The following is a 12724-nucleotide window of genomic DNA, read 5'->3' on the forward strand; positions in this document are numbered from 1 at the left end:
ATTAAGCGCACTGAGGAAACTGTTATTGTGATTTTGTGCTAATTAAATAAAATAGACTTAGTATCCAAAGGAAATGTGCCAACTGTGTTTAAAAATATTTGGTCAAAACTGCTTCCTGTTATACGACATGGAAACAGTTAAATATGTAGAGCACGCATCCATTTATCCAGGTCACAGGGGCACAGCGGCCTGTTCCAGCTGTGATGGGCCGAGAGGTGGGGTGCACCCTGGATATTCACACCTGCGGCCACTGTCAAAGGAAACCAGAGTACCCACACAGGCACAAGGAGAACATGCTGGTTTCACACGTTAAAGCCTCGGTCACTAATTTCAAATCCAGGTCCTCCGTGCTGTGAGGCGACAGTTCTAACCAGGAGAGTCGCTCCGAGGTCTGCTTTAGTGAAACGTAGGCGGTAATATTTCATTTGTTTATGAAAGTATTTCTCAAAACCTTCCACAGAAATGTATTCACACTTGTCCCTCTTGTGTTTATTTGTCACTGATGTTTTAGCTTAATGATTTCATTAAATTCTATGGAAAGGAATCTGCCGTTGCATCAGCCGAGCTTCTTTATAAGTTTCACCTCACTGGTGTGTTTGGTAACAACACTGTGTCAACACAAGAGTGTCAAAACTTTCCTAAGAACTTTCAGCACAGTCCATCCACTTCCTCTCTGATTTATGCCGGTGTGTTTTTGTGCGACGTGTCATGTATCTGCACATTTTTTTAAAGTAAAACTGGACTGATTTTGCGCTGCTGCTGCTGCTGCGAGTGTTTGTGTGTGTTTTGTCTGAGGAAGCTGTGTGGTTGGAGTGTCAAATCTAAAATACTTCCTCATCCTCTTGTGCTCGCATTAGAGCGACCTTCAGATGTCAGCAGCGTCTCACAGTCCACCTCGGCGGCAGACTGATCGCACATGTGACCGTTTTAACTCCATTTCAGGGGTTCCTGTATTATTTTATGCAAAGTGCGTATGAAGCTCAGAAGTGCTGGGAGGAGAACTTTGGTGAGTATTTACACTTTTATTTCTTTTCTCTTTTTTTGTAGACTTTTTTTTTCTCATTCCAACTCAGGTTAAGTTAGATTTTAAAATAATATATAGAAAAGAAATGAGGTGGATTACTGCAAGCGTTACCTGACTGATTCAGATTATGACTTACTTTAAGAGGCCATGTTTTGTTTTATGCAGCAGACTCAAAAAATGTGGAAAAGTTTCATCTAGAAGTACCTTCTTGTCATTTTATCATCCTTAAAAGAAAGGATCTTAGTCAGGGCAGAGTTAAGCTGGTGGCATGCAAAGCTTTTTGTATGTCAGGCCAGATTTTCTGGTGCAAAGATGTAGAAATAAACCGCTTTCTTCCTTCATCTAGCTGCCCATTCATACCGAAAGTGGCTGCAGCATGTCGACATGTATGTCAGATCTAAATTTTGTCAGACACTTCACAAAACACATTAACATGGGCAGCGGTCCACACCTGTCTGAACACGTCATTTCTTTGTCTAAAAATGCACTGCAGCAGTTGTTTTACTGCAATATGTAGCGGTGTTTTTGTTAATCTCTCATCTAATAAAGAAAATTTGAGGTGAATGACTAAACTTTTAAGTCAGTGCACATATATGTCAACATCAGGCCTCTGAAAGCTTTGTAAGCTCACTTGATGTTAAATCAAAGGCAAAGAGTTAGTTCTCCTTCATCCATAAATCTACCCTGAGCAAAACAAATCATCAGCAAGTCAGCAGCGCAGACCTGATCTTATCTGATTTCCAGAAATTTAAATCAGTTTACTTTGTCTGTAATAACTACATAAGGAAATAACTTTCAGTAGCTAAATATCAATAAAGCGGTGAAATTACATTTACTAAACAGATTTCTGTTACCTGTACTTGAGGATTTGCACCTAGTTTATTTCTATGCATTACTAAAGTTTAGACTGAAATAATTTACTACCCCATTGTTTTTGTCTGATGCTGTTTTTTTAAAGAGTAAGATTGTATATATGAAAAAAACATGAAAAACACCAAAGCGCTGCAGACGTTTTCGCAGAGTTGTCACGTTTCTCTATTCGAGGTGCAAACACGTTAAATTCATTCCATATTTTGCACAGAAAACATAATTGAAGGCTCAAAATTTATTGCAAACTTGTGTGCCAGAAGTTTATTTTTGTTTTTTCCTGTATAATGATCTACACATATTTATCATGCAACATTTAGGAGGGGCCCTCCTGCCCCAGATTGGGAACCCAGTTAGGAAACTACCTAAATGCAGAATATGCTGTTAAAATAAAAATAGCCTTACTTCCGTTGCAATAAAATAACATTTATGAATCTCCGCAGCACTTTTATTTAAAATAAGTCAGGACATGGGGCCGTTTTTCTATAGAACAAGTTATTTTTAAGTACATTTTTGCATTTTACTACTTTTAATACAGGATATTTACTTTTTTTTTTATTGTTCTTCTTATTGCTACCTTTACCCAAGTAACAGATCTGAGGGCTTCTTTCATCACTGTAAACAAGCTTACAAACTTGGGCTTGAGTATCTGGGAAGCTTCTTTCATTTTAAGAATTCACCTACAGCTCCTGGTACTACAGACAGGTGACAGGTTCGAAGAAAAACCAGAACAAAGACTCTCAGTGAGGTGTTTGGCCACCAGATAAGAGCCTGTGCATCCTGGTATTTGTTCTGTAAATCACTTGTACTCTTCTGGAGATATTTATCATCCATCCTTTTACTCATTTACCCATTATATAATAGATATTTGGTATTCTTCATATGTTGATGGTGGTGGTGCTGTCTCAGATGTCGATCCAAGCTCTGCAAGGGCTCTTCAGCTGCTTTGATAACCAGTGAGCACATAGCGTGTGACATTTTTATGCTCATCATGCTTTGAATCAGCGGCGTCTCTCTGGATGGAGGGTTCGTCGTACTAGAACAGACCACATTAGGATAAAGACGATCGCTCCAAATGCTTTGCATTGATTTGCACCTTGAACAGAGCCTTCAGCCGTCCGCTCACTGCTACTTTATTTAACTTGTCACCCATGTGCAAGTCCTATCAGTTAAACCATATTTTTGCTTCATTTGAAAAAAACGATTTTAAAGCTGCAGCGTTTTTTGTTTGTTTGTTTTTTATTCGTGGTGTGATACCTCAGTTTCTGCACAGCATGCACATTTGTGCACTGAGTCATGATTTGTGGTGCTGTTAAGTGACATTTTCACAGCTCTGATATGACTCCGAATGTCTGAAACCACATTTGGAGAAAAGATGATGATGTCAATAAAAAATAATACTATTTCTAGCCTTCAGTGTTAACTAATGAAACAAAACAAAAGGTGTGAGGAGTTTAACTTGTTTTTCTTCAGGAAGCAGAGATCCTCGCTGTCATCTGTGATGGAAAAACTTTGTCCTGTGTGCACAAGAGTAAACCTTAAACAAGCTGGCAAAACTAAGAAGTTCAATAAAGTAGTTAAATAAATTAAAGGGCACCAAAGGTTGCCATTCTAAATGAAGTTGGAGACAAATTAAAGTTAAAAGTTTAGGCACACTTGATAATAGTGGAAGTTTTTTGTTTTGTTTTGGGGGTTTTTAGCATTTTATAGCAAAATAATCACAGCAACAAAACAATATCAGCTGAGTTTTTCAGTGGCTGACAGCGAGCTGAGCTTTCTTCGCTAAACTGAAGGAGGAAATTGTGTTTCTCCCAGACGTGTGCACTCTGGTCCTGGCTCACGTTTCTGCTAAATAACAGTTTCAGATAAATCGTCAGCAGCCCAGTGAGAGGAAAGCTAAACCACAGATGCACCCTTATAGGCACACAGAGTGCAACTCAAGATTCCAGATTGGTATTTACAGATAAACACAGGCTAAAAATCAGGATGACTTCACTTTAAAATGTCTCACTTCCAAACATCACCAATGAGGTCACAGGAATTTTATTTGTTCTGATGAAATTTTAAGAAATTTGAATTTATAAAGAACTCGCTGCGCGCTGGCTTCATGCTCACTCTGTGTTAGTTTCATTTTGTGCATTTGTGCCTCGTAGTTGTTCCTAAAGCTTGTCTCAGTTTATCCACATCCACACCCTCAGGTGTATCTGTGCAATAAGTATTGCACCCCAAATATGCATTTAATGTAACTTTAATGTTTAAAATTATTTACATTTACAGAACATAAAAGGGTGAGAAGCAGCCTCATCAATAATTGTTACATTAATCAATAAATACACATTTTGGGTTGTTTTTTCTGATTTACTTATCAGAAAAACAGTATCTGCTGAACAGTCTAACTCTGTATATGTATTTGACTTTCAAGCAGGAAACTATATAGAAAGTACAGTTCTACTGCCCTCTTTTGGGTATTATAGACACAATGTGTGACCTGTTGGTCATTCACCTTGTTTTATGTCTTTAGTGTAAAATTTTACTGTGTGCATAAAAAACTTACTTTAGTTGCTTTATTTCTTACATCTTTTACAACAGGCTGTTTACATATATTGCATTTGAATTAACTTTATTTTCATTTTCTAGGTACCTTAAAAACAGGATTACAGCAGGAGCAAAAGACCCCGGAGCAATGCCTCGTTCTTTCCTGGTGAAGCGCGGTGGGCTGCACCACCTTCGTCACGTGGCAAGAAGCCCCAGCCCTGGAGCCACTGCAGTAATGTTCAGTGAACTGGAAAAAAGGGCGGGAGCCTGGGACGCATCCCTGGAGTACACCAAACCGAAGACAAACGGTGATAATGCAATCGCCGCTGTGTTATTACAGCAGGACTTAAAGTTCTGTAATGAAAATGGGAGCCGTCACCCATTGAGTCCTCAATCATACGGTGGGTGACAACGTCTTTTGTTTGTTTTAGCTCTCCTAAGACTAAACTTTACACTTTTAAATGTGATCAGCAGCAGCTCTGTTTGGTCCGATAAAAGAACAAGGACCCAACTTTTTTTCCCGTGTTAATTAAAGAAAAAAAACATATTTTTCATATTTTTCAAAAACTGTCTGTCTGCTTTTCTTTTCAGACCACAGTTCTGCTGAGGCCTGCAGTCCTGTCAACGCAAATATTTTTAGCCAAGTGGAGAAAGTTGTTTCTCAGCCTCCCAAACCAGAAGTATTGTCGAGTCTTCAGGTGAGGTCTGGATATCCAGACAAACTGTCCGAACTGAGAGAGTTGGAGCACCATCAGATCCTGAGAGAGACCAGGAGCAGCAGCTGCTCTAAGATCTGCGCTCCGAGGCAGGAGTGCCTACTCTGTGGAAAGGTTACAACAATTTTTTTTATGAAGTTCCTGTTTTTATTTCATTTTGACTTTTTATTTTTAGATTTATTTTCTATGATTTTTACAGAAGTACTATTTCATTGGATTTTATTGCATTTTAGTTTTTTATTATGTACTGGGTATTAGTATATTATTATTATTATTGCTGTTGTTGTTATATTATTATATTTTATTATTATTGTGTAATAATAATATTATTATATATCTATAAAGATATCTTTACTTAAGACAGATTAACAAACATCCACCAGAAGACAAAGACTAAAAAGACATATATCATCAATCAATCAGCATCAGCATAGGGCCGCAAGACATATATCGTAGATTGTGTTTATTGGAGTCATTTTTACAACAAATAAAATATTAAAATGCACAATACAGTTATTTATTTATTACGTTTCATTTTAGAAATGCCTTTTTTCAGTTATTCTGAAGGTGATGCAATTTTTTTGATGGGTAACCTTCCATATATTCATAAAAATCCTCCGAATGTCCTCCAAGAGACCCATGAACCATGAACTAGGCTCAACAATTTCAGTCATGTAAAAGTTTATAGACTGAAGAAACACAATATTAACTAATGAATACATCAGTGCTCCTTAGCTTCCTTTGATTGTTTGAAAAGTCTAACCTCTAATGAGCCATAACTTAAAAATTCCTCATTGATATGTTAAATTGTTGCAACTTGTCTTTGCAGATATTTTCATGTCTGTCAAGTCTGAAAACTCACATATGTAAGAGTCACAGAGGCAGAGCCCGTATGTCAGTGGCACACATCAAGTCCGGCAGGGCTGGTAATGAGCAGGCACCTTGCAGGGGGAAGGTCAGCATCACTTTGCCTTTAAATGCATTATTCTGTTACATCTTTGGATGTAAAATCAACCATTTATTGGGATAGAGCTTTGTCAGATTCATGACTGTCTGCTGTTTTCAGGAGCGGACATTCAGCTGTACGGTGTGTGCAAAAGTGTTCAAGCGCTCCTCCACCCTCTCCACTCACCTGCTCATTCATTCAGACACCCGGCCCTATCCCTGCCAGTACTGCGGCAAACGCTTCCACCAGAAGTCTGACATGAAGAAACACACCTTCATCCACACCGGTGAGTTGGTGCACTCCTGCTCTCAGTAAACCAGTCTGGTGTTTTCTGCTAAAATGAGCACTACTAACATACGTGTGTATATTAGTATCCTTTAAGTTAGTCAGTTTGCCTAATATGAAATCTGGCTCATTAAAATTGGCATAAAAGTCAGACTGTAAAAAGGCTCAGACTACTTCCTGATGATGTTTCCAGCACACGTAAAAGTACAACGTTTTACGTTATTAATGACCTTCAGATCCACTACACAGAGTTAGTACATATGTAATTCCTTTATATGTCTTTTTATTCTCAGGCTCTACTAGAGTAGCGTTGACTTTTTTTAATAATAAAGCTTATATTACATATATATATTCCTGGACTTTGTTGCCACCCTTTCGTTTATCCACTGTCTGAAACAAGCAGTTTTAGCACCATTTTAGCCAGCTTTCTTGTGATTGGCTGCCCCTCAGATGGTGGGTGGGGCTTTCTGTGTTCAAAAGTGTTCATCTTAGATGACGATATCCTCTCTGTTTGATGTCATACACATCGAAGACCAAAAAAAATCTGAGCTCTTTGCCCACAGGGATTATTATAGAGCACACTAAGCTCATTATTATCCACCTTTGTAAAAGCAACAAATATGAAAGAAAGGAAAACATAACAGTTCCCTTTGATAAATCTTTTAACCTTAGATTCTAAACCTGATTGGTTAGTTTTTGTGTCATATCTGGATTCTGAAAGCAAACAATAACAGCGTTCAATTCTCTCTGTTTGTCTGCCAGGGGAGAAGCCCCACGTGTGTCAGATATGTGGCAAAGCATTCAGCCAGAGCTCCAACCTCATCACCCACAGCCGAAAGCACAGGGATGACAGGCCCTACCGCTGCCCACGATGCCTTTACAGCTTCCAGCATAAAGTGGACCTGCGGCAGCACCAGGAGCAACACTGCACCTACCGCTGATTCTGCCCCACTCGAGACTTTAACCTTCTCAACGAAGAGGAACAGGAACTGGGATCTAAATCTTTGACTGTGTTGCTCCCAAGACAGCGTTTAATATTTCATGCAAAGCTGTGTACAGTGTTGGAGGTGTATTATATACCACAGGCATTGTGGTAGGGTGTGTTGAGTCTCAGCAGTGTAGTGAAATGACTTTATTTATGTGAAGGAAAGTACAAAAAACAGTACTGGTTACAACAATACTTTAATAATTTAAATTGTAAATGCAAAATACATCCTCAGTCAGTGCATTTGATTTAACTGATGCTTATTTTTCAGGTGTACTTAGTGATATCGAGCTATTTGTTTTTTGTTTTGTTTCTTTCCACATACTGAGGAATATAGTTGTACAGGAAAAATCACAGCACTGTTAATGCTTCCATCCATCTTCTTTATAGCTTATCCAAAGTCAGAGTCACTATTGTTATATTAGTGATCATTATTATTATTTCAGTTAAGCTGTGTTTAGACTTTAATTCTTGTGGACATGTGGTGTGTTTTCCAGTGTTTTTGTATTAACGGGACACCAAGTATGAGACTCCCACTGATTAATCATTCCTGGTTAGATATTCAGAGTTATTGTTCAAATATTAATAAAAGCAGTGCTGTGTGCAACAAAAGCTGAGCTCTTAATATAGTATAATGTTGTGTATATGTACTCTTAACTTTGTAATAATTAAAAAAAATTGAAGAAGAAAGAAATATTGATAGGGGATTCTTTTGAGTTTATTCGTTTTAAGATTTGCTAAAGTAAGGTGTATCGTCCAAAGACAGGGTCTGATAAACACATCCTACTACATGGAAAAGAGGATAAAGTCTGAATAAGTTAAAGTAGTACAAAGAATTTTACTGATCTCAGTTTGTCCGTCAAGCAGTAATGTTTGATACTACGAGCGTGGTTGGAGCTTTAACTTATCTAAACTAAGGCTTTTAAAGTGCACTTAACTTAGAGGTGAGTAGTATAGCAACAGTTGTAATTTTCTTTGTTGTACTTGATCAAGGTTTTAACAGTTAACTAAAACCAAACTAAAACTAGATGTGCAAAAAAACATTTCGATTAACTTAAAAATAAAAACTAGGCTTTACTTCAATACCTTTGGAAACCTATAATTAAATACAACTAAAATAAAAAAACATAGAGAGGAAATATCCTTAGTTGTAATATTTGTTAGTTTGGTATAATTTTATTAAAACTTGTGTGTCTATTGAGACTGTGGAGACTAACACTGAGCTAATAAAAACTAAAGATAAACACATTGAAACAATAAAAACTAAACTGAAACCAGAAAAAACCCGACCAGGAAACGAACTGAAACGAAACTGAACCAAAAGCAAAAAAATTCTAAATTAAATGAAGATAAAAACCTAAAAGATACAAAACTATGATAACTCTGCACTGGATTCAGGGTAGCATGACTTATCCACCTTAAACATGGCACACTCAATATACAAAGGTCAGCAGTGCTTCCCCCTCTCCTATGTGGCATTGCATAACTGCAAAGGTTACACATTTGTTTTAACTGAAGCCAAGTTATCAAGTTTTTCCTCTTGTACAATTGATCCCACATGAGTCAGAGTGAATCAACATTTCAGCCTGTTTGGGGAAGAAAACTCTGGCATCTGTTCAAATGGTAAAATAATTCATTTAATTTGATTTTACTCAATTGTGTTCAGAAGATTTCTTCACACCACACGTACCCGACTGTTGTGGTAATTTTGTTTTTATTGAAACCGAAAACAAAAAATACAGACAACTTTGTCTAAAGTCATGAATCATCATTTTTGTTCAACTCTTTGAATCAACGCTGACAGCCTGCACTTCAGTCACATACTAATCTGAATTTCAGTGGGGTTGTATACAGAGGCAAAACCACAAAATCTGTTTTTGTCCAGCAAATTATGGACCGAACTGTTTAAAGTAAGTACTTAAAATTAACATGATGTTGTTCATACTTAAGAAGAGATCTTTACCATTTGGTTATGCATGGCATGCAAAGATATTTCAAAATTTACATTAGTATGTTTTAGAAATAGGGCAGTAAATAACGTCTCTGCAAGCCTCCCACTGGTCCTAACATGTGGTCAAAACACCCTCGGTGTTAAATTGTGCAAGAAACAGGAAGTGATGGACGACGACCCTTTGAACTTTTACGATGCTTCTGAAACATGGTTTAAATCCTGGGCAGTTCCTTGTATTTCAAAACTAATGCTTGCAAAAACACTATTAGCAATATTGCCACAGTGATCAGCATGTGTTTACAAATGTTTTCATTTCATTTCATTTTTGAGATTTTTTGAGATTTTCTAGTTAATTAAAAGCACCGAGGCCAAAAGAGAGCGCCGTGTAGCTCAGTGGAGCCTGGAGATGCACCTCTGTTTACACACACACACACACACACAGGCACAAAGTGGACAGTAGTTTGAGTGATTTTGGCCTGGGTTTATTTTCAGGTATGCAAGATTGTGACAAATCCTTTTAGAATGTCATGTTTCTGTCATAGTTATCTCCACCATGGAGGTTATGTTTTTGGTAGCAATCGCATGTGCATCATTCTGTTTCTACACACAATAGTGGAAAACGTTTTGAATGAATTCTGATTCAGCTTTGTAAGAGTGCAGATTGAGGTCATGTTATCAATTTGTTCAAATTTGTCTTAAAGCCACCAAAGTCTTAAAAGTCAACTTCATGATTTATTGGTTGAAAAATAACACAAAAAAACTACAACTTAGAAATGATTCTTACAAGTGTCATGTCTATTATCATATAGAAAGTACTGTGTAAAATTTTAAATATACTACATTTGACCTTTGACTTCTCGTTGAAGGTCAATAGATTGATTCAAAGGTCAAAATGAGACATTTTTAGGTTATTAAAACTGGCTCTTACTGCCATTGTTTGTATTGAAAAAATGGGGAATGATCTATGACAGCGGTCCCCAACCCCCGGGCCACGAGTCGTTTGGTACCGGGCCGCGAGAGTTGAGGCTCGGGTGTGAAATTTATGGTGTTCAGGGTTTTTATCATTAACTCGGTTTCCCTGGGTCTTTTCCCGGGTTGTAGTTGTGCGTCTTATTTTGAAAGAAATATCTACACGTTACCATAGCGACCAGAGAGCATTAAGGGGCAGAGAGGAGGATGTTACTCTCAATGTTGTTGGCGCATTTCAGGAGGACGCTGCTAATAAAGTTACACAATTACACAGTGAATTTGCCTTTATTAATATATTTACAAAATACTACAGTTTTTGTCTTGGCCGTGTCATTTTATTTTGTTGTATTTATCCGCGACACCTTAAAGGCCGGTCCGTGAAAATATTGTCTGACATTAAACCGGTCCGTGGTGCAGAAAAGGTTGGGGACCGCTGATCTATGAGGATTTTAACTATCGCGTTATGTTATATTGGCTTTGTTATTACTTTTTTTTAACCACATAAAGTTGTGTTAAATATGTTTTTCAATTGATTTTTATTACTAAACGGGTGAAATGAATATTACACATGTATTATAGCCACATAAATTATAAAATATATATTAAAAAAACTCTACCTTAATCCTGTCTGGGATATTAAAATGAATTTAAACGGGTCAAATAACAAAAGCCTGCAGTTTTCACTTGCTTTTACTGAACTACAAACATAAAAAACAAAAAACAGGTAACAGCTGACGGCGAGCCACACACACAGGCGCCATCTTGACTATCTGACATCTCAGAGCATATTTATAAAGAAGAAGGAAAATGAATCTAAACAAAATAACAGAGTGTGTAGTTCTAATGCATTTCTGAAATCTAAAAGAAGTCATCTTATCCATATTGTCAGCTAGCCAAACAATCTTTTTCTGTTATAAAGATATCTGAGACCTGCTGGAGTCTCGAGCTACTTTTATTTTTGTTAATAAATGCTTTATAAAGCATAAATAGTCCTCATTTGACATGAGCTCACGCAAAATACTTAATTCACTTGTAACTGCCTGAATTAACCATGAATTACAATATGAAATGACTATTAATGAAACCTTTATCAACACACTCACAAAAAGCTTATAAAACTTTATAAATGCTCAATTAACTGCTTATTAATAACTTACTAATGCTTAATAGTGTGACATTATTATAAAGTGCTATATGACTCACTCAAAACAAAACGATTCATAAACTTCCAAAAACTCAAAGCCCGGGTCCAAAACCTCAGCTTTCATGTCTCCCTGAGCTCAAAGAGAAGGGTTAGCGATATAAAACTCACTAATATGATCTCTGGCTGTGCAGCGCCACCCTCTGGTTAAACTGTGTTTTTGCAAGGGAATACACTGTGCTAGCTGTACCGATCAAATGTATTACTGCGGCTTTGGCTGTACTCTTACCTGTAATTCATTAATGTGTGATATTATGTGCACATTTATTTAAAGCTAGATTTATCTTATGTAAATGTAATCATTACACCTCAAGGTTACTTAGCATATTTGATACATGTGGTATTTTTTGTTTAGTTTTTATAATTTGTTTTGTTCAGTTTTTTTCCTAGTATAAGTAGTTTGAGGTATACTAATACTAATATTAGTAATATTTGTTTGTTTGGCTGGTGAAGGAAGTTCAGTATTAAAACTCTTACTTATTTAGAAACTCCCAGCCCCCAAACAGAGAACGTTGTCTGCCCATGTGAGCACAGAAGTCCAAGGTCTATGTGTGGATGGACTTTGGTTTTCTCCTCTACAGCACACAGAAACAGAACTTTGACACAGACTGGCAAAACTACAGGATTTAATTACACCTCTCACTCTAATAGCAGTGGAGCAGCTTCTGTGTCAAATAAATGATCACAACCCAGATGCCACCTTAGCACCACTGCAATTAAAAACCTTTTATTACTGTTACACAACTCTTAATTAGTGATACAGCATAATGAGCTCTGCCAACACCCTCATTTGTGTCGTGTTTATGTGCTGCTGCTATCCCTCCTGCAGACAGAAATATAGAAGTGTGCTGCATGTACAAGTTCCAGTAAAACTACTGCACCAGTAAGGAAAGCAGATATTGGCTATAAAATCCACCAAGGTCCTTGCGACAGGACAGAGATGTTTTCAGTGTCTCAGAATTAAATGGGATGAATGTAAAATGACGATAAGAAGTGCTCCAAACAAAAAACACTTAACTGAACATATCCAATAACCTGTAAAAGCCCCTGAACAACGCCCCGGATTAATCCAATCTATACACATAATTATGTTTAGTTATTTTTTTTAATACTGTACATAATTCGTTGTTTTATGGTTTTCTCAGATGCACTAATTGGCTTAAACCTGTAGATGGTGCTGATGTCTTCTACAGAGTAACCACGAAAGAATGAAACAGAAACATGTTTAAACAACAGCTGACGTGT

The 12724-nt window shown here is 37.1% G+C and overlaps 1 protein-coding gene across 1 annotated transcript; it reads left to right on the top strand.

The window, feature by feature from the left end:
• The first annotated feature begins 869 nt into the window (after positions 1 to 869).
• LOC146708033 (uncharacterized) lies at positions 870 to 8036 on the top strand. Its single transcript, XM_085460912.1, has 6 exons — positions 870 to 1006; positions 4529 to 4827; positions 5018 to 5256; positions 5972 to 6097; positions 6209 to 6374; positions 7136 to 8036. Exons 2-6 carry the CDS (start codon positions 4575 to 4577, stop codon positions 7312 to 7314), a joined length of 963 nt encoding a protein of 320 aa, XP_085317038.1. The 5' UTR covers positions 870 to 1006; positions 4529 to 4574; the 3' UTR covers positions 7315 to 8036.
• The last annotated feature ends 4688 nt before the right edge of the window (positions 8037 to 12724 follow it).

Source organism: Copadichromis virginalis, linkage group LG6, assembly GCF_057382275.1.
Source record: "Copadichromis virginalis isolate Kocher_CV1m ecotype Utaka linkage group LG6, C_Virginalis_male_GT1.1, whole genome shotgun sequence".
Lineage (NCBI taxonomy): Eukaryota > Metazoa > Chordata > Actinopteri > Cichliformes > Cichlidae > Copadichromis > Copadichromis virginalis.